This window comes from Stegodyphus dumicola, chromosome 12, assembly GCF_044657685.1.
Source record: "Stegodyphus dumicola isolate Sdum_Otavi_A_Nest chromosome 12, ASM4465768v1".
Classification (NCBI taxonomy): domain Eukaryota; kingdom Metazoa; phylum Arthropoda; class Arachnida; order Araneae; family Eresidae; genus Stegodyphus; species Stegodyphus dumicola.
The window spans coordinates 12315336-12339348 of record NC_140779.1 but is presented as its reverse complement, the minus strand read 5'-3'; the positions used below and the strand labels follow the sequence as shown (position 1 = coordinate 12339348).

The window sequence follows — 24013 nt, the reverse complement described above, 5'->3', positions numbered from 1 at the left end:
CAAATGGAATTCAATTTTTGCTTAATAACAGAGGTTATTCCATAAAATTACATAAACAGATAAGTGTAAATCTTAATTTCAGGTACTAATAGCGCATACTTAAATCCCCTGTTAGTATTCTTTGGCACTTGAATGCCTCTACAATTAAAGCTTTGGCAGTATTGGTGAAGTTGCTGTTCTCGACATTGGACAGGGGAAAAAAAAAAGTTTCTGTTAATTTGACAAGAGGTAGAAGTGTGTTGCTGCACAGGAAAAAAAAAAAAAATTTATACACAGCCAACCACTAGGGAACTTATATAAATAATTCTTCTAAAAAGGTATTTATTTTGAATAGAAGGCATCAAATTTTGAAATTTTTTTAGAAGAGCTCAAAGACTGTGTGGTACAGATTAGTAATAAATTTTATATTGCTGGAACTTTCACTACTCCGAACTGGGTAGGTCACGAGAAGGCTATACATTCTACATATCAGTGTTCCACAGCTTAGTTGCTCAGATATTAGTGGGTCTTGACATACACTGCTCGACATTGAAAATGCAACACCAAGAAGGAGTGGTCAGAAAGTGATGCAATTTGCAAAAAAGACAGAGACAGCAAGCAGCAATAATTGATCTTTATTTCAAAATGATAATCAGAATAGAGAGCGAGAACGCATCGGCTCAGTAGGATGTAGGACCACCTCAGACAGCGATTGCACGGAGAAACACGTCTAGGCATAGAGTCAATAAGAGTGCAGATGGTGTAATGAAGGATGGCTCTCCATTCCCTTTCAACCATTTACTACAATTCGTCTTCTGAATGAGGCAAGGGCAGAGTCTGCAAACGGCGTCCAATCGCATCCCTCACATGTTCGATTGGTGACAGGTCAGGAGAGTACGGTGGCCAGGGAAGCATCTGTATAACTCGGAGAGCACGTTGGCAGATGCGAGCACTCTGTGGTCGGGCATTATCATGCTGAAAAATTGCATTAAACAGCCCTTGAAGGTAGGGAATTGCCTCCGGCCGCAGTACATTATCCAAGTATCGTTGGGCCGTCATAGTGCCCTGAATACCAACTAGAAGTGACCTGGAATTGTAGGCAATAACACCCCAAACCATTATGCCACGCTGTCAAACGTTCTACAGTTACTGCCGAATTAGATGTCTCCACGCCGACGCCACATACATATGAGGCGACTCTCACTGGATAAACAGAAGCGCGACTCATATGAGAACACGACATTTCGCCATTCTGTCATCCACATCACTCCACTCGACCACCATTCTAAACGTTGCTGTCTATGCTGTGGGGTCAATGGCAGTCTTCTTAACAGACACCATGAGTGCAGGCCACGTTCAATCAATCGACGGGAAATGATTCTGGTCGACACGGGAACATCCAGGGTATCTTGCACATGCTGCAGAATCGTGGTACAAGTGACTTGCTGGATCCCCACAGCTTGTCAGCGGATGCGTTGATCCACGCGTGCTGACATCACTCTGGCTGTATCTGCACCCCTCTTTCTTCACACATTTCCTTGTTCCAACCATGTTCGCCATAGCTGATGCACCGTGCTCGCATCCAAGTGGGTATTAGGTGCGATTTGATGTAAGACCAACCCGCCCTTTTCAGTCCGATCACCATGCCCCTCCTAAAATCGTCTTACCTGCTGGAAATGCCTTCGTTGACAGCGGCCTGGTATTCTCTCCTATTATACGTATCCTCCAGGACAAAACCCAACTTTCTTCGATAATTCGTCTAGCAGAAATAACGATACGAATATTGCCCATTCTGCACGTTCCTTCTGTGCATTTCACATCATTCGCATAACTCAGTGACGTGCATCTATTCTAAAATTTGCATAAATTTCTGACTACTTATTCTTGGTGTTGCATTTTCAATGTCGAGCAGCGTACATTAAAAGAAACACAATAAATAATTAAAAAAGTCAAAGATTAAATAAATTTGTAGGTTTTCATAGCAAGTTTTAGTATTTGAAAATAAAAGACATTTCAAATTAAATTTATCAAAATGAGAGCATCAAAATGTAAAAAAATATTACAAGCACCAAATTTAAATTATTTAGTAGGCAGGAAAAAATTACTTTTCTTTCCCAGCTATTAATCATACAAGCCTGTGATGCTTGTGTTTAACTTTTGATAATTGATTCTTATGTATTTTTTGGTGCTCAATCCGAAAACTACATTCATTCTTTAGCACCATTTGGGGATTTTTCATAAATTGCGAAACTGTTAACAAGTTAAACAATATGAAAATATAATACTTTATAATTTATTTCCTTTTTTAAGCTTATACTAAGCATCTAATATCTACATACCTCGAAGCAATTTTTTCGAAATTCGCATTTTTTTAATTTTATGTTTTGTGACAAAATCGCGTCATTTTGAGACACTATGGGCTATAGGAAAGCGAGATTTTACTCTACACATTCCATTTTCACATCGTCATAAAACATAGGCACTTAGCTATTTTATGAACTTAAATTTTGTGTCTCAGTAAATTGATTAAATACGAATTTATTTAACAAAGGAAGCTTAACACCTTTTCAACGGAATTTTTTCAAAAAAAAAAATTTTTTTTTTTAAATGTACAGTTGGTTAATTTTTTTATTAGGATAATTAATATTTGTATCAAGGGATATAGCTTATTTCATTGTAATTTTTATCTCTTGAAAATATAAGATAAAATATCATTAATTATACTTTGCTTTTCAGAATTTTTTGTATTCTTTTATGTTATTTATTGCTAATTTCACTGTTTTTAAGATACTGATAAATTTTGAGTGACTTTTTTAGGAAACAAAGTTCTTAACCTCCTTTATACCATTTGAGTTCTCAAAGGGAAGTTGGTTAATTTATTTATTAGGATAATTAATATTTGTATTAAAGGATATTGCTTATTTCACTGGAATTTTGTTATACATAATAACTTTTTTTTTATGAAGTTGTTTTGCAGAGTAAAATTCTAAGCAGTTTTTAAATTTAACATTTCATTCAGCCATTTTTCCGGTACATTTAAAAGCCAAACGAAGGCTGGCAGCGAAGCTACTAGTACCAAATATACGAGGGCACTGATGCTCGGTCCATTAAACCCCTTCAGTTTTCTAATGAAAATTGCAATAAATGAGCCAAATTTTCTAATGATTCTAACTAAATGATTTGGTTTGAGGCTTAAGGAGATTAAGAAGAACCTGCTCACAACTACCATTTAATTTTTCTTGTTCAGGTACAAAGAAAGGGATTCCTTTCCATACTTTTCAGAAGCAAACTCCGTCTTCTGCTCAAACTTTTGAATCAATTTAACATTTTTAAGTAGCAAAAACAAACAAACAAAAAAAAAAAAAAAAAAAAGTATAACAAAAGTACCCACAGGAGGATGTTTATAGAATCATTCAAAAGAACACTGAATTGTCCTATATAATGGGAATACATGTGCATCGATAAGTGTCAGCATTCTATGCATTTCATCTAAAACAGTGTTACAAAGATTTGGAATTCATTCTTAAAAAATTAAATAAGATGATTGATTGAAAGTGGATGTGACATTTTCAAAATAATATTGATGCTCCTAGGACAGTTCCTTGTTTTTAAGTGAACAGGATGACAAAGAAATGACAAAAATGGGCTCCACTAGAATCTAGAACCAAAAGTGTGCCCCGAAAACCTCTCATAAATCCAAATTAAGTTTTCTATCCTTTCTACATATCAAGTTAAGCTTGGTTAAGCAGTGTGTCAAAGCCTTCCAAAAGAAGGTCAATGTTTTAGATACACAAATACAATACAGAGCAAATTTCCAGCCTTATCAGCCACCAAACTAAAAGAGGATGTTCTTTACTGGTCCCGACAATAGAAAGTCTCAAAGATGGTAATTTTGAGAAACAAATGGAAGATGTGGAAAAAGACGCGTGGCGAGCCTTGACTTAACAACTAGGTTCTGGGCAACAAGAAAGGCTCCACTCAGGGCTGTGAAGTCGGAGTCATGCAGATTTTGGGGTAAAAGGAGTCGGAGCTAGAGTCTTTAAAAACAGGTCGAATTTGACTCCAGTTTTGTTGGACAGTTTGAATTGGAAATGAAATTAAAATGAATTGAAAAAAAAAAAAAAAATTAATGGCAAGCTGAGTTATTTTAATTTATGGAGTGTATACATTAATAAATAGTTATTTTCTATTTTATTGACCTGCAATAAATATAAAGAAGGAAGATGGATGTGATAGTTGCCATTAGTGATTAAACTGATTCATTTAGTTACAAATCTCACTGGTAAATTTAGGTAAGCAGCATACCTCCTAAATTGATGCCATTCTTAGGAAGCGAGCAATTATTAATCAAGCAATGTGATAAGGAAGTACATATTTGATGATAATGAGGTTTTTAGAATTAAAAACTTTTTTAGATGCAGATAACCCTAATGTTTCACTAACAGAAAGACAGTGGAATGATCTTGCATAATTGGACACTCTTTATACCATATATAGCCACAAAAAAGCTGCAATCTGAAGAATTGATAGGAGGTGAGAATGGGATGTTTGTTTTTTTATGAAATGGAGGTATTAGTTCAACTCATTGCAAACTTTTATTCATAATCATGAACAGCACTAAAAACTTATACAGAAAAAAATTACAGACGTCCACCTTCAGCACACCCAACACCAACACATGTGGTGAACGAAAAACACATGGTCAACAAACTCTTTAGTCAATGTTACAGTTACATATGAAAATTTAAAAACAATAACACAGCAAAACAAAAATGTTCTGAAAATTCACACACTTAAAAAAATTAAATGCACATTATTATAGTTATTAGCAATGACAAATAATTATTACACTTTTCTTTCATAATTTAAATTGATTTTTTACCAATTTCTGAGCTATCACCAGGCCACTGAAATGCTAAGTTCAAATCCAATGTATTGGACTGGTGCAGCCATCTACTGACAAGACAGTGAAATGCAAAGTGTTCTAACATTATACTCCCTCACCAGTAACTAAGTTACGATACTTAAATTGCATTGGTAAGGTCAATAATCGAATAACGTGATCACTACATCTCATGATCAAAATGCACTTCACGTATAAAAGAATGAATTTCTAAGCTTGCATCTGGTTCTGAATTGTAAGGTTATAGCAAATTAAAATACAAATAATAATTAAGGTAGCTGGAACTTCAAGATATATCACTAATCTTTTTTGTTCCATGCTGGAAATCCACATTATTGTAGATACCACATTCAATATTCTATACATTCATTATACATTTCATTATTATATCTCAAAGTTAATACACAGTCCAGTCACATTAATGTGACCATCTGTCAAAAGCCAGAATAACCACCTTTCGCAGAGTGGACTGCTGCGAGACGTGCAGGAAGAGAGTCACATAGGTCCCTGAAGGTGTTCTCTGGGATGTTGAGCCATGCCGACTCTAATGCCGTGGCCAGCTGCGCTAGATTACGCGGTTGAGGATCCATGGCGCGAACAACTCGATCGAGATGGTCCCACAGATGCTCGATTGGGTTTAAGTCAGGTGAGTTTGCTGGCCAGGGGAGGACGGTAAACTCATCCTGGTGCTCTTCGAACCACGCTTGTACACTGGCAGCTGTATGGCACCTCGCATTGTCCTGCTGGAAGATGCCATCATCCTGAGGAAAAACAATGCGCATGTAGGGGTGAACATGGTCTGCAAGGACAGATGCGTACTTGTATTGATCCATTGTGCCTTCCACAATGATCAGTGAACCTAGAGAATGCCAGGAAAACATTCCCCAGACCATAATGCTCCCGCCTCCAGCTTGGACCGTTCCGGCAATGGTTGCAGGGTGGTTCCTTTCAGAGGTTTCACGCCTTATACGCCAATGTCCATCTGTCCGATGGAGCATAAAACGCGATTCATCCGAAAACGCAACCTGTCGCCACTCAGTGGACGTCCAGCTGCTGTACTGGCGTGCAAATTCTAGCCTTCGCCGTCGATGAACAGCAGTCAGCATAGGTGCACGAACCAGGCATCTGCTTCGGAGGCCCAGACACAGCAATGTTCGCTGAATAGTACTTTGGGAGACACTTTTGGTAGCCCCTTGGTTCATTTTGGTGGTCAGTTGCTCAACGGTAGCCCGTCTATCTGCCCGAACGCATCTCCGCAACCGTCGTTCGCCCCTGTCATCTATGGCCCGTGGTGCACCACATTTGCTACGTCGCTGATTTTGGACAGTCCCATTTTGCCATGCACGGTACACTTTTACCACGGCGGCACGCGAACAGTTCACAAACTCAGCTGTTTCGGAAATGCTTCCACCCTTGGCCCGAAAGCCAATGATCATGCCCTTTTGGAAGTCGGATAAATCGCTTCGTTTCTGCATTACGCCAACGATTGAAATGTTTTCCGAAGCCCTCACACACCCTTTATATACGCTCAACAGCACTGTGCTGCCACCTGCCTTCTGTGATTGGTTATTTAACTATGACATGGAAAGTACGTGGTGGTCACATTAATGTGACTGGACTGTGTATATACATACATACTCCATATCTGGGCTTAACTGAACAATTCAATGACATGCTTTCAGTAACATGAAAATAGTTAACACCAATAAAAATCTGATCAGTATTACTAAAATTTTCACATTTCATAGCAGGTATTTTAAACACCAAATGCACTTTTCTTATTTTACTCACTCCTGACTGACTCAATGCAACACTGTCCTGAATATACACCTTAGCAACTAATATTCTTTGAAAATTATTAGTTTTCCGAAAAACAGGTATTAGTACTGCATTAAACTGCAGCTGGATAGAAATTATATTTGCTCTAAAGCTCATATATGCCTAATACCAACATGATTAGAATACTACTTATTTACATACAGCTCAAATTCTTAATTTTCAATACTGCAATCTAACATTAACAAATTAGTGAAAAAGACATATCTCATAATACATAGATATATGTGCACTACACTATATAGCACTGAAATATTCTAACTGAAACAATAATTGTATTTTATAAGATAGCTTCTAAGGAGGTAATGCAGATGTTATGCCTAAGCAAAAACACACCGTATTCCAAAACACAATAATACCAACCCTTACAGCTATTACATGCATATAGAATTTGAAGCAAAAATTTCTAGAACAGTAAAAACAATACATAAATTAGAAATTATAAAATCAGTATACATTATTGTGAAGGAGATAAATACGATATGACATTAGCCTTAATTGGGGAAGTAGATCATGAATAATAATATTTGCAGTAACAAGAAATAAGAGTTGTGATTTAGTTTTAAGTTCGAAACCTAACAGGAAGTTTTATTTCTCTACCACAACGAGTGTTTGTTGGGAAATTACTATGATGCATTTCCTTTGAGGATCCACCATTGACATCGTCGTCAAGAAGCTGATTCGGTAGTTCTGGCATGCTATCTGCATTCATAAGGTAAGCAGGTTTCAGCCTATCAATAGAGATATTAACATCTTTTCCTTTAATATGTACAGAATAATACTTATCATGTCTTTCTGCTACAGGAAATGGGCCATCATATGCAGGCTCTAGTGGTGTTTTCACCCGATCAACTCGAACGAACACATGAGTACAGGTCCTTAAATCTCTGTACAAAAACTTTTTGATAAGATTGACATGTATCTGCAGACTTCATTGGCTTTACTAGGGCCATCTGCTGCTGAAGATTGTACACAAATATGTCAGGTTCAACGTGGACACTAGGTTTTTCAAAAAATTCCCCAGGAAGCCTGATATTGGTACTATATACCATTTGAGCAACAGAATAGTTTGTACCATCTCTGATAGCAGCTCTTAAACCCAACAAAATAGTGGGTAGCATATCACTCCATTTTACATTATTGTGAGCTTTTATTGCAGCCTTTAGTGTCCTGTGAAAGTGCTCTATTTTCCCATTACATTGGGGATGATAGGGCGTTGTATGCAGAAGTTTAGCACCACAAATAGCAGCAAGATTTTTAAACATTTGGGAGGTAAACTGGCGACCTTGGTCAGTAACAATACACTGTGGCACTCCAAATCTGCTCACCCAATGGTCATAAAAAGCTTTACTCACCAGTTCTGCAGTGATCTCTTTTAATGGAACTACCTCCATCCAACAGGAAAATCTATCAATGCATGTTAGACAGTAAATTTTACCATTAGATGGTGGCAAAGGCCCAATCAAATCAATATGGATGATGCTAAATCTGGCATCAGGTTCTTGATATGTACCAAAGGTCGATTTGGTGTGTCTTGTTACTTTAACTTTCTGGCACTGCAGACAAGCTCTAGCCCAATCACTTGCTTGTTTCTTCATCCTGGGCCATACAAATCTGGCAGTTATCTGTTTTATAGTGGATCTGACACCAGGATGTGCAAAACTATGGATATGATCAAAAATTTTCTTGCGAAAACTTTGAGGTACATATGGGCGAATATTGCTAGCTGAAGTATCACACCATAGGACATTTTTAGATTGTAGTACATATTCCTTGACAATTAATGAGGTGTTACTTGCAATTAATTCTTTCAACTCAGGGTCATTCTGTTGTGCCTTTGCAATTTCTTCATAATCAATTACAGATATCTCTTCAATTCTGGAGAGAGTATCTGCTACAATATTGTTCTTTCCACTAATGTGCTGTATATTTGTAGTAAACTGGGAGATGTACTGTAACTGACGCAGTTGCCTAGGTGAAGCTCTATCATTCTTTTGCTTGAATGCAAAAATCAGTGGTTTATATCAGTGAAAATTTGAAAATCTCGTCCTTCCAGCATGTATTTAAATTGCTTCACAGAGAGATATATTTCAAGCAATTCACGATCATATGTACTGTATTTTCTTTGAGCCCCATTCAGCTTCTTTGAATAAAATGCGACTGGTTTCCAGTTACCATCTTCATACTGTTGCAAAACTGAACCAATTGCCCAATCTGAGGCATCAGTGCACAGAGATAATGGACATTCAGACTTTGGATAACTTAAAGAGGGCAGTATTAGCCAAGTCAGTTTTGCACTTCTCAAATTGCTTTATGCTTTCTTCAGTCCAAGGTACTTTACTTTTATCTTTTTTCTTTGCTCCCTTAAGCATTTCATGTAGAATGGCCTGGGTCTGCGCTGCATCTTTCAAGTACCTCCTATAAAAATTTACCATGCCTAAAAACGTTCTTAAGCCATGAAGTGTGGATGGCAGTTCATAATCAAGAATAGCTTTAGCTTTGTTTGGCAGAGGTTGCGAACCAGAAGGCGTAATGAGATACCCCAAAAATTCAATTTCTTTAACTCCAAATACGGACTTTGACACATTTAAGCATAGGCCATATTTATCAAGCCTTTTGAAAATTAAGCTCAGATGTTTTTTATGCTCATCCTCAGATGACGAGGCGATTAAAACATCATCAAGATAAAGAAAACAGAAATCAAGCCCTCGAAACACCTTGTGTACAAAGCTTTGAAAGGTTGAGGGAGCATTTCGGAGACCAAAACTCATAACGTTAAACTCGTACAGTCCAAATGGTGTAATAATGGCTGTTTTTGGTTTATCCTCCTCAGCTATGGGTATTTGATAGTATGCTTTGAATAGGTCTAATTTTGAGAAAATTGTTTTCCCACTAGAGATTAAATGAAAATCCTCAATCCTAGGAATCGGGTATCTGTCCGGAATAGTCTGCTCATTCAGACGTCTATAATCACCACATGGTCTTAAAGTTCCATCTTTCTTTGTAACCAGATGCAGAGGACTAGCCCACTGTGATTTAGATGGCCTGATTATACCATTGTCTAACATGAACTGAAACTCTTGTTTTGCCAAATTCAGTGTCTTAGCATCAAGCTGCCGAGCACGAGAGTAAACTGGCTGTCCTTTTGTAGCAATATAGTGCTGGACCTTATGTTTCACTTTGGTGTTCAATAAATTGGGCTTCGTAATACCAGGGTACTTTCGCAACAGCTCAGAGAATTTTACAGAATTGCTCACTGTGCTAATCGCAGTATTTTCAGTTACTGACATTACATCACTATGTACAAACATATTTGTCACACCATCAATTAATTTTCTCTGGCGAATGTCAAGCAGTAAGTGAAACTGATTCAGAAAATCGGCACCTAAAATGCCTCTGTTTACTTTTGCTACAACAAATGGCCATTGGAATGGGCGACGTAGTCTGAGGTCCACGGTCAACACCTTACTTCCAAACGTTGGGATTTCAGTTCCGTTAGCTGCGTATAGCTTGTATGAAGTGCAGGTACTTTTAGATTTCGTATCAGCTGGAATCAAGCTGATATCTGCTCCACTGTCAATAAGAAATTTGATTCCTGTTTTTCTGTCTTTGATAAAAAGGCGAAATTTGCGGCAATTAATGTTTCCAGTAGCAGCAGGGCTTGCCGCTGATTCTACTGCTAGTTGCAGTTTTCCGGCTGCTTCCAACTGCAGGGAGGTTTGCATTTATCAGGGTAGCATTTTTTTCCAAATTTGAAATGGAAAAAACAGTATTTTCCATCTGGGTCAAAACGCTTGCGGGATCTGCTGCGACTCCTATTTCTTTGATGGCTTCGACTTCGTCGTCTGTCTCTCGTGTGTTGAACACTCAGAGTCGCAATTTGTTGCTCAAGTGAAGAAATTTTTTTTAGCAACATGTCATATGGGCCAGCTTCTTGGACCACACTCGCAAGCTCTATCCGGGGATTCATCTCAAGAATTTTATCGGCCATTGTGGCCAACTTATCAGTACCTTCATCACTAACAATTAAAATGTTTTTTATTTGGTTTGGCAGTTTCTCCATCCATAAGGTTCTCAGAATTTTTTCAGACACATCATCAGCATCTCCAAGGGCACGCATTTTTCGGAGTAGTTGGCTGGGCTTTAGGTCTCCCAATTCTAGTCCAGTTAGCAATCGCTTGATGCGTTTGTTTTCACTTTCTTTAAAAGTGCTCAGAAGTCTTTATTTAGCGGCTGAATATTTGTTTGGCGTGTCGTCTCGAACGATGTCCCAAATGTTTTCTATAAATTTGGGTTCAAGTTGTGCAACCAGGTAATTAAATCTTGTGTCTTCGGAAGTAATTCCACTGATTTTAAACTGTGCCTCTACGGTGAAAAACCACATTTCAGGTTTCTCTACTCAAAATGGCGGTATCTTAACACTCACTTTACTAGCTTCAAGTTTTGAAGTTGATGCAGATTCACTGTCCATTGGCATGTTTGCAATTTTAAGTCAAACTAAAACATTAGCATTCCTAATAAAACACGGGTCACCAGATATTAGTTCAACTCATTGCAAACTTTTATTCATAATCATGAACAGCACTAAAAACTTATACAGAAAAAAATTACAGACGTCCACCTTCAGCACACCTAACACCAACACATGTGGTGAACAAAAAACACATGGTCAACAAACTCTTTAGTCAATGTTACAGTTACATATGAAAATTTAAAAACAATAACACAGCAAAACAAAAATGTTCTGAAAATTCACACACTTAATTTTAAAAAATTAAATGCATATTATTACAGTTATTAGCAATGACAAATAATTATTACACTTTTCTTTCATAATTTAAATTGATTTTTTACCAATTTCTGAGCTATCACCAGGCCACTGAAATGCTAAGTTCAAATCCAATGTATTGGACTGGTACAGCCATCTACTGACAAGATAGTGAAATGCAAAGTGTTCTAACAGAGGGTTTATTACAGAAGGAATAATTTCTTCAATGAAGAAAAGAGAAACTAGTTTGCTAGACAATGAGATCTTGCTGGGTTCAATATATGTAGATCCGAAACACCAAATTTTCTTGGATAAGGAACAAATTAAAAAGGCAAAGAAAGCCATCTATGAACTTTCATTAAAAATGAATTTATTCTCAGAACAATTGGAGAATTCGAATCAGGACACTGCAACTGAGTCTCTATCATCCTCTTCCAAAGATGATTTAGATTTTGAGAAATATTTTTGGATAATGTTAAAAAGGCTATGGAAAAGCGAATGAAAATAAAGAACCAGGAGTTTTTAGATATAAAAATGAAAAAATACAAACAAGATTTCTACGTGGCATTTGAAGAAACAGAGAAAAATGATTGTGCAAGACACCTACTTCTTTTAGAACTTATAAAAAATCTATCCTGAAAAGTTAAAAGAAATAAGTAGCCCTAACAGCAATAGCTCTTCCTCCTACTCAAGTTAATGTGAAAAGACTTCTCTCAGCCCTGAAGTTTATCAAATCGGATCTATGGCCTCCAACAAAGAAGGCATTGCCGAAGCTATACCGTTTCTTAGAAATAACTAATGCCAGTTTTTCCATTTCATTATAAATGCTAATTAATGTAAATAATTTGCTATTGCATCTTTTTTTTTTTTCCTGTACCATCTATTTTTTCTTTTATATTAAAAAAATAAGCTGTAACACACGTGTATATGTTTAAAAAAAACTAAACTCAGTGCCGCAAACAGCCCTAATGGGCCAAGGCCCTCAACGCCCCGAAATCTGCTTTCTTGACCATGGACCCACGGGGTGCATAAGCATATGCCCCGAACAAGTGGTCAGCTTGTCGCTGGACCCCCAGTGTTGAGTCCCCAAGCAAGCTTGGTACTCATTTTATCAACCCAAGGGATGAAAGGCTGAGTCGACCTTGCCCAGCCCAGGGTTCGAACCCCAGACCTGTGGTGCTGCTGCGCGATGCGCTAGCCACTGCACCTCTGTGCATATGTTTACATATATATATGAGGGAGTCGCAGTCATTAAAATTACAGGAGTCTGAGTCGGTTATTTTCCCTACAGACTCCACAGCCCTGCTTATGTTACTACACAATACTTTGATATGATGTTTATAAACGGTTAATCTTTGGATTATGGTAACTTGGCAATTTTTTGGCGACCAACCCTGCTACAGCAACCTGCTAGTTTTGTTTTGGACGCCATTTTGTTTTCACGAAGTAAAGGCATGTTTTTGTTTTTTTTACTCAACATTTTTTCCAACAATCTGCTAACCAAATTACGCTTATACTAGAACTTTTATGGAACAAAAATGCTTAATCATGATGAAGATTAGGTGTGAAATTGGGAGAAAGTGCAGAATCGCAAACTGCTTGCCACATTTTTAAGAAATGCACATACACGGTAACCATGTACACGTCAACCTATTTTCACTTAAAAAAAATATCCCAGAATTGCACAAAAACGGCATTGCGCACACTCTTGACTTTATCCATGTACACTGCTAAAGTCCTAGCTAGTAACCTTTATCGCCTTACCAAAATGTCGCCAAACTACCTGTTATCATATTCCAAAGATTAGCCTTATAAACTAACAAGCAACAATTCTGATAGTTAAAAATATGTAATACAAAAAAGGGGGATACAGCAATAGGAATTAATGAATATCTTATATTTATATTCTGTACACTAAGAATATATGAAAAACTAATAAATAATAACAGTAATAAACTCAAAATTATTAAGGCCACCTTTACCCAATATTAATACTACTCAATTTTCAGCAGGAATTATGCACTGAGAATTTTTATTGAGATTCTTCCTGCTCTATGCGATGATGCAAATAGCTTATTTGTTAAATGAAGATGAGTGCAAAAAATTACTTCAACATTAAATTTTAAAATTATCTAAATCAAATTATGAATTTAAATTTTGTGAATCTTTACATTATGGTAACTTGACGATTTTTTGGCGACCAACTCTGCTACAGCAACCTTCTACTTTTTTTTCGGCACCATTTTGTCTTCACGAAGTAAAGACACGTTTCTTTTCTTTTTATTTACTCAACACTTTTTCCAACAATCTGCTAGCCGAATTACACTTTTGCTAGAAATTTTATGGAACAAAACTGCTTAATCATAACAAATATAAACTTCAAAATTGGGAGAAAGTGCAGAATCGCAAACTGCTTGCCATGTTTTTAAAAATTGCACATGAACGATATCCATGTACATGTCGACCTATTTTCACTTAAAAAAAATCTCAGAATTGCACAAAATGGCATTGCACATACTCTTGACTTTATCTATGTACACATCAAAATTAAATTCTTCTTACTCTTGTAAAAAGCGCCAAACAAATAAGTGCGCGATTCTGCACTTTAGCAGCGAAATTGTTTCTAAGTGATTATTAGCTAAAATCATGATCGGAATTTTCCGGAAAATGTCACATTACATGCCTCATGATCTCTCATTTCTCTGAGACAAAATAATCTGTGATTCGAACTGTGTACTTCTCAGATTATTGCTAAAGTCCTAGCTAGTAACCTTTATCGCCTTACCAAAATGTCGCCAAACTACCTGTTACCATATTCTAAAGATTAGCCGAAAAGTTTTGGGTTCTACTGTTTATTCACATTCCCCAAAAAGTATTCACAAGGCAACACATCATGTCACCAAAATATTTAAAGGACAATCCATGACACCACCAAAATTATTTATGTGACAACTCTGTATGTGTACACATGCAGCCTCCGAATTTGACCTTTTTTTCATTAGTGTTTGCTTTTGCATTTGGTACAATTTTTTTTCCATGTAACAAATCAGAATTACAATGGAATTTGCTGGCTGATAAAACAGAAAGCATTGCATTTCTTCAGTAATATGGAATTCTGCTCAGTAGCTGAGCATTTAAAAATTGGTTAATTTTTATTGTTATTGTTACATTAATTTTTACTGTTACATAAGAACAATAAAAATTAACAAGAGGATCGCACTACAACGAATCTTCAAAATATTTCAGGATGCAAACTAATTATAAAATGAACAGAAAGTAAAATAGTTTGAATTTACTTTTCCATATTTATGGCAGAATAATTACACTAAAACGCTTCCATTTTAACAATAAAACATCAAAATGTATTTTAGAAATATTATTACAAATAAATGAATTACGAGATCAGTTATAAACATTCGGAATCCAACAATTCAAGTTTTTAACGTTTCATATACGTATCACTTAAAAAAAGAGGTTATTTTAAGAATGAATACTACACCTTTAAAAAATCTATTCCATCTAAAATAATAAGTTATACCAAATAAGCTATAACAAATCAAAGCTACGATATAAAATAAATACATCTATACTAGTTGAAAAACATCAGAAAAGACGCTCACCATAAGTCTGTTAATTTACGACACGATTTGGCCACATTTTCGAAATTAGTTGATTTCTTTCGTTTGCTTAGAGCCATTTCAATGAAGTATTACAAAATTTAAACTCATTTAAACGGTAAATTTGTATCCAGTTCAGCATACACAACAAAACACAGCATACACAACACAACGACAAACGATCAAGACAGTAAAACGGCGGAGGAAAACCGCCAAACCGTCTAATTGGATAAAACAGAACACGTGCGCAACACGAATATTTAGGGAATATGAGGGAATTTATTTATTCACTTCACTTCGCTTCTCTACGGAAAATGGAGGGATAAATAGAAGGCTAGGTTATAGTGTACTAGAAGATATAGTGGAATTATCGGCGCTATTTTTCGTAATCGAGTTTCGACATTCCGTTAGATGGCGCTGTGATCACATGTGCCCCCATAAATCCGAGACGTTTACTGCAATTTCAATTATGTTTAGAGGTCTAAATTAACATATTTCACACGAAATTTTTCTCATCTTTTTTTAAGAAATATATTTATTTAATTTCATGGCGCCTTTAAGAGGCCTACAGAAGTTTTTTTTTTTTTTTTTTTTTGCTTGCATATATTACAGAAATTATATATTTTTAATGCTCATCTTGTATGACCATTTTAAATTTGCCATTTCCTAAATTCTTTATAAATTGCACTATATAAAACTCAATATCTTCTACCTCTTATCAAGTAATATAGCAAATGAATTCACATGGAACAATGGACTCGCACTTTCATTCAAAGATATTTACATGAATGCTAAAATTTATATATCATTTATTTATTTATTTTTGTATAAGTATGTTAATATGAAACTAAGATATATCACTTAAAACTGAATGGATCTATAAAAACCATAAAAATTTAGACAATTTTAATTCAAATTTGTGAACATTTAGAGCTCTACATTTTTACTACTCAGGTTTTCTTGCATTATCTTTTAATATTTACCTGGTTTTACTGATAGATAATGTCTGAATTAAGTGCACAGAAGTGTGAAACAATCTTTGATCATTTTGAGGCCCACCAATATTAAGAGGTAAAATTCTTGGACACTGGTTAACCTGTAATCATTCCTAGCAAACAGGCTGGTTGCATGTGATTTTGTATGGTTTGCCCCCAAACCTAATGTGAATCTCAGTCAGTTTCCCTTCAAAAGCCTTCTACAAAAGCAAATATAAAACCTCCTCTTAAGCAGATAACTTTCATGTGCTTTGCCTAAATTAAACAACCTAAATAATTTCTAAGTTATAACATAAATTGTCATATCTCAGATGCTAATTAATTTAAAAGCAAAATAAGTAATGCTAATTTTTATTGTCGAACTGCATTTGAAATGCAGGTAAGTTATATATAAATTAAATTTTACAACAAATGTCAAAGCGCTATCCTATGAATGAAATGAAAGTGAGAAAACGAAAATGCATATATAAAATCTATGTATTTGTTATAAAAAATGTATTTTTACCTTAATTTCATGGTTCTTAGAGGCTTTTTGATTTTATCATCACTTTAGAATAGAAAATTTTACATGACTTCTACATCATTATAGCAATGTATATACTTATAAATATTATTAAATCAAACTGAATCATAAAGTAAGGCAGTTTGATTTAATAATATTTGAGAAATTAATTGGCACCCTAAAATGTACTCCATGAAAACATTATTCTTCTTAGTTTAATTTATATAGTGCATATGTTTTGCCTTAATCAAACAACCTAATTTTCATTTCGAAATGATAATGAAAATTATTACATCTGATCTGGTTAACTTAAAGCAAAATTAGCAATGTCAAATTTTTATTGTTTGAATGTAGTCAAATAATGTGCAAATTAGATTTCAAAACATTATTAAATTATATATGAATGAAATGAGAGAAATGACAATACACACACACACACACATATAGTATAAAAAATCCATTTATTTGATGGAAAAATAAAAGAGATACTTTACCTTGATGTAACCCTAAATTTATTTTGAAAGTTTTTTTATAGTTAGTTGCACATGTGGACAATAAGATGCCACAAGAGAGTCACTGTTTAAAGCTTCTAAATTTTATTTTAATTAATGAAAAAAGAATTTTGAGGGAATACAGAGATATCAAATCATGATTTTATGTGCAAACTGCATTTCGAAGAGCATTTTATTGATACATTTTACAGCCATACTGTCAGAGTTGAGGAAACAAAAATTTTATGAGGCAAATCATTACATAAACCTGAAGCAATACTTATCATATTTAACGAATCTTACGCTATTCAGAACTACAATGATCAGCTTTGATCACTGAAATAGTGAAAGATCTTGATCACATTTATTGCATCAATTTTTTGACATTGTTGTACACTAATGGCAAAAATGGTTTGACAAAATATTATTAAACAGGCCAATGTCAATGCAGATGATATTTGCAGTTGGGGGGGGGAGTTTTCATTAAAAGGTGATATTTCTTGTATCTTGAAATTCTAGCTTAAGTACAGCTTCTTTTCATCGAGTTCTATGAAGTTTTAAAAATTTATCTTTCTGACTTGTGTTTGCTTGCTTGTTTAAAGCTTTTGTGTAAAAATGGAATCGTGTGATAATATAAAATCTTAGAATTTTTTTGGTCAGCATTATTTTATGTAAATCACAACCTACATAATGACTTAATTTGAGCGTTGATACAAATTGTACAACACTGCTTCTTTCTATTATATTTACATTAAAAAAATTCACAAAACACTTCTCAAGATATTCAATCAATGCATATAAACTATTTGAAGGATGTGTAAGATTCTTTTTACTAACTAAAGAAATAAATTCAGAATTTAATGTGCTTTCTAGTCCAACATTTCTTAAAACTTCTGAACAAGCAATACATTTCTCCACTTTCTAGCAACATATCCCGCAACGTAATAAACTATACGCGAGTCACTTTGTTGCGATGTGTACGTATGATCAACAGCTGTACAATAGAAATCAAATGATGAGCATGCATCAACCAACTGACCTTTTTCAATCAGTTGGTCAATTACACGCTCAATATGTTGACTATTTTTTACAGCATGCATTTTATCAATGGAGGGTGCAAAAAGTGCAGTTATAACTTCCTCTGATACATTTCCATGCTTTGGTGACTTGGCAAGATTGTAAAAACGCAGTGTTTCAATAATATTCAAAAATTCACTAGGTGTTGGATGATCATTACAACCTTTAGACTGTCTGATAATACCAAATAAATTTTCTAATGCATCTTGACTTAGTCTTGAAGTTAAAATGTATTTTAAATTTAATTCTTCTGTCATGTAATGAAGTAGAAACAATGTTGATTTTAACGTTACACATAACCCTTCAACAGTTGCATGACTAATCAAACCAAGTTTCATATTTTGTGAGCTTTTCCCATTCATCCAGAAATGACAAAAAATTTAATAATGCTGTGTGCTTGTCTGAATTTAAAAATAAAGCTTCTGCAGGATATCTAGATGTCATTGTATGAATTAATGAATTTATCTGTTTCACAAACTGTATTGTACCTTCTAAATTCCCGTACATTTCTTCTATTTCATTATGGAAGAAACTAAGGCCATTGACTACTTCATTTCCAAACAACTGAAATGCTAAATCCACTCGCATCTTTTCAAAGTTATTCGGAAAAAGATGCTTTCTATTAATATGTGGCATTGCTTTTAAAGTAACGGCACCACAATCTTTCTTCCATGCACAAATTATATGCTCTGGGCGCACTTCTCCATATGGTGTGTAAAATCCATGTTTCAAAAAGGCATTTCGCATACATTTTATTGAATGTGGAAAGTCAGATATAAAATTTAACTTGCGTGTTTCATCACATGGATGATTTATCTGATATTCAGTTGTATTATCTGATTGAGTACCTATACCAAATTTCTTCCACATTACTTTATTCCACGTAGCCCCATCACAAGTTATAAAATCTACATACAGACCTGCATTTTCTAACAAAATTGTTGCTTCTATTATCAAGTCAGCAAGCAAGGTTCCTTTAATATTGTTGCATGTGGCAAAAACTGCAACAATCTGCTTCCAGTCACCCACAAATGGTTGAAATAGGAATACTAATCCATGATTGCTTTGCTTTTTTCCATTTTGAAAATTTTCCAAGTCCACAAATCCTTCAATTTGACCATCTGAACTCACGTGCAAATTTTCAGATAACTTCATTTCATCTATCAATATACCACCATGGAGAAAATATGGTTCCATGCTTTGAGTTTTCACTTTGATTGCCTGAAAAACAGAATCACAGAAACCAAATCCACTGCGGTAATTTTTAAAATATCTTTGTAGGCAGTTCTTTCCAGGCACAATCAGAATTTTATTTTCACGGATATGTTCATAAAGTTTTGGTCCTTTCATTCTCATTATTATACATTCAATTAACCATTTTGGATCATAAATCATACCTTGAGTACTTTTACGTTTGGAGGCATTATTAAAAGCATTTATAGCAAGTAATTGCTTCGGATTTGAGGCAACAACAGAAGTGCCCATTTCATTTGTTTTTTGTTCCTTCAGTTTTAAGGATAACTCTGTAATTTTTTTTCTTAAACAACATATCAATTTGTTTTTTCTATTATTGCTTAATTTTGATTTCAAATAATTATTTTTACAATTTTTTTTCAGTAATCTATTTACATATTTACAATGCACACATGTTGCAGACTCATTAATTTTAATTGCACACTTTTTACTGTACATCTGATCATGCATAATATTTACATTTTTATGATAGTGCTGATTATATTCCAAAATGGTTCCAACTCCACTGCAGACAGATATTGCCTCAACATTATTCAGTAAAATTACCAGCTCGCTCACAGCATTAAAAGTAACAGATTGGGTTTTTTGGCCACACATGAAAACATCTGCAATGAATTCATTATTTTTTTCAATGATACTGACTAATTTTCTGACCAAAGGGTACGGAAAATTTTCATTACAAATCAGATTTAAGAATACTATGGATTGAGGACAGCTTTTGATTTTTAATTTTGACCAAAATGGAGAAGGTAACTGGACAGTCTCTACATCACTTATCGCTACAGTTCTTTTAACAGGGATGTTTGAAATACTAATATTTTCTTTATTCATACATGTTTTTTTTTGTCACAGTTGTTATATTATTTCTGACTTTCCTTTTTTGTGGTAGAGGTTTATTAAAATACTTTGGAGCATTCGGAAATATGCTGGGTATTGCTTCAGGTTTAAGCAGTGGTTTACCTCTTGGAATTTTTATTTCCTCACCATTAACAATATGATGATAATATTTCTCAATAAAATGTTCTTCAAAATGCAGTTCACACACACTGTGGTGAATCGATAGTTCTGTATCTCCTCTGGAGATTCTTTTCGCCCATTCTCGACGAAGATTTTTGTCTTTGGGAACTTTAAACAGTGATGCTTTTGTGGCATTTTGGTGACCAGATATACAGCCAGGAACAAAACACTTTCGTGAGAGTTTTGCCGACATATCAAATTACGTTTCAGCAGCTCACAACAATAAAGAATACCCAAGATTATTGTGTAAAATTATTAGCTCACTTACAGCATTAAAAGTAGCAGTAATGATTCGATCTTTAATAGGAAGATAGCAAGCGACAGATGTCAACGATTGTAAACAAACGTCTACTTGATTTCGATGGGGCATATGCGCTATTACCGTGTTTTAACAAGGGGTGTATGGGGCGATAATCCCACTATATCTTCTAGTACACTATAGCTAGGTCATTCCTTTGTTCGACTCCTCGTCGACGCGAGTCTCATAGAGGGGGGGAACTGGAAGTAATCTGACGTATCTCTGTTGCACCTGCTCTGATTTCGCGCCTTTAAAACTGTAGTTTCATTCAGTTGCGAGACGATTTTCTGGAGATCGCATATCCCAAATTAATTTTAATCATACGTATTTGTTTTCTAATAATGCAAATATTTAAAATAATTTGTGTATATATAGTTTTAGTCAGTTTTCTTTTAAATTCTATATTTAAAGTATCCTTTATGTAATATGGCTTCTTGTGCTGTAGCAACGTGCCGTAACACTTATAAAAATACGAAAGGAAGAGATATAGTATTTCATGCTTTCCCCAAGGACAATTTGCTTTTGATGAAAGAATGGATACATAAATGTCGAAGACAGGATTCTATTAATGTGAAAAAAGCAAGAATTTGCAGCGAACATTTTCTGTGCAGTGATTATGAAGATGACATGAGAAATCGCTTGCTTGGATTGCCGCAAAAGAAACTGTTGAATCGCAATGCTGTGCCGAAAGTTAATTTATCGTGTGCAGTAAACAAAATAACACCAAGAAATCGGAGACATTTGAAAAAACTAATGCAGAGTGCTTTTGAAAGAGTACATGAATTAAGCCCAAAGAAAATTTATTTTGAGACCGAGAACGAAATTGAAGCTGACAATAATAAATTAAATGTGAATGATTTTGAAATAAAACTCACAAGTGAAAATGCCCTATGTGACAATATCCCTGAGTGCCCTAAGTGTAAAGATAAACAAGAATGTATTGATAATTTGAAGAACAAAATAATATCCTTAGAAAATTGTAATAAAATATTGACAAATAGAGAAAAGAAAGATTTTAGAATGTTTGCTCAGCGACAAAGAAGGTGGACGACATTTAGAAAGAAATTTGTATCGGAAATTCAGAAATTAAAATCCCAAACAGCGAAATTTAGGAAAAAACAGAACAGATCGGAGAATTTGGAAAAACGTCTAAAGCATATTTTTACAAAGACGCAGATTAAAGCATTGCTAGAAAAGAAGGAAAAAATCCGGTGGACTAGTGAAGATATTTCACGTTGCATTGTCATAAGAGCTCTGTCATCTAAAAGCTACGATTTTTGGAAAGAAAAAATGGGAATTCCTTTACCTAGCACTAGCACATTAAAGAGATGGTGCACTAAATTTTCATGTAGTCCAGGAATTCAGAGTGATGTTCTTGCTGTAATGAAGGAAAGATGCCAATATTTGAATTCTGTAGAAAAAATATGCGTTCTCAGTTTCGACGAAATGCACATAGATTCTAAACTCTGCTATGACTCTAAACTGGACCAAAATCGGTCCTTTTCAAAAAGTGCAGTTTGTTTTAATCAGAGGTCTCATTTCGCAGTGGAAACAACCAATATTTTTTGATTTTAACACTCCAATGAAGAAAGAACGTCTTTTTTCACTCATAAGACATATTCAATCATCTAGAGTAGAAGTGAAAGCAATAGTGTCTGATTTAGGAGGATCTACTACTTTGTGGAAAGAGTTACAGATTTCGATTAATAGTTCTCATTTTCCAAATCCAGTATTCCAAATGAAAAAAATATGGGTTTTTGCAGATTTAGCGCACTGCCTGAAATTACTGAGTGTTGGTGTATTTAATTATAACAAAGCACACTAGGGCTATCTGCCTAAGGGGAGGGATGCCTTCGTGGAGGACTTTCTAAGGGAAACTGGCTCGTATACATGTTACACATGGGGAAAACCACGAAAACGCCCATGCAGCCAGCCCGTTCGCGGGATTCGAACCTCGGACCGAACTACCAATGTTCAGCGACTTTACCGCTCGACCTCTGGTGGGCTCAAATTACTGAGAAACCACTTTTTAGATAAAGGATTTGTTTTAGAAGATGGAAATGTTTTAAATGTTGATATTATTAAAGAGAATTAAATTGTGTCACAAACTAAAACCAAATTATTAAATGGTCAAGGGAAACGAGAGACAAAAAGTAAGTATATATAATATGTTTTGATTTGAAATATTTCTAGATTGCATTTTAGAAGTTAATAGCGTAAAGCATATTTCAAATGAGAACTAATTCTGTTAAGTTATTGTTACAGTTATTTTTATTGTATCCTCTGTTATTATTGATTCGATTTTGTGCTAGCTTAGCATTCTAGATAAAATATATATAAAGTATAATATTAAAGTAATTGGCATAAGAAGACCTGCCCCCTTAACCCCCACTTTTGAAAAATTAAATAATTATTTTAGGTACTGTGAATAAAGTTGTTTTGTCTAAATTAAGATAACAATCTTACATGTATTTATTTAAATGAAATATTGATGTAAGCCTAAGTTACAAAATTATTTAAAAAAAAATATATATGTTATTATAATGAATCGGGAGAAAAATATGCTAATGTAAAATTTACAATTAGGCTGAAACTCAAACTTAGATTAGCAGAAATTTTGCCATATATAACCATACACGTTTAAAACTATGTCAATTTAAGGTTATTTTTTTTTATTAATTTTAAATAGCTGTTATTATAGTTATCTTAGCAGTAGTACAGTTCTCTTAGTTAACATGCAGATAAAGAAATGATTAGAAACAAACAGGCATTTAAAGAAAAAAAAAATCCCTGCAAATAAAAAAAGGAACTTTATGTTAAGAGTAGCGCATTTTATCTATTATTTTAAAATTGAGTAAGTACTATTAAATTTTGTAATGTTCAGTGTAAAATGCATACTGCAGTAACATTGTCTCTTCCAAATTATAGCTACCTTTCACACACAGCTCATTTTAAACGCTGATTCTTCAAATTTAAAACGTTAATTTCTATGTTGTCAATTGCATTTCTGCGCTCAGTGCCATCATTGCTACGTCATCACTCCTCACTGCCTGTTTCAGGGGGAAACGCTCTATGAGCTAGCCCTTCTCTTTAGTCCTGGGGAAAATGACTTTTTGTAACAGGAAGCAGGATAAATTTAAGGAATTTTGCTATTCGGAAATGGAATAAGAAAGGTTCTTCCCACATTTAATAATTTAATGCGTACAAAACCACAAAACTGATCGTAATATTTCTGATCAGTAAAAAAGCACACTTTTTTAATCACACATTATATGA

The 24013-nt window shown here is 34.6% G+C and overlaps 1 protein-coding gene across 3 annotated transcripts in view; it reads right to left on the bottom strand.

Moving 5' to 3' along the window:
- The window catches only part of Acf (ATP-dependent chromatin assembly factor large subunit), a 102953-nt gene that overhangs the window by 66050 nt on the left and 12890 nt on the right, over positions 1-24013 (bottom strand). Inside the window, exon 1 of one of the 3 annotated variants that reach the window (XM_035350112.2) lies at positions 15107-15306. The exons of the other annotated variants lie outside the window; for them this stretch is intronic. Coding sequence (XP_035206003.2) covers positions 15107-15183 — 77 coding nt within the window. The 5' untranslated portion in view covers positions 15184-15306. Of the gene's footprint in view, positions 1-15106; positions 15307-24013 lie in introns of those variants that run through there. 3 annotated transcript variants of the gene reach the window in all.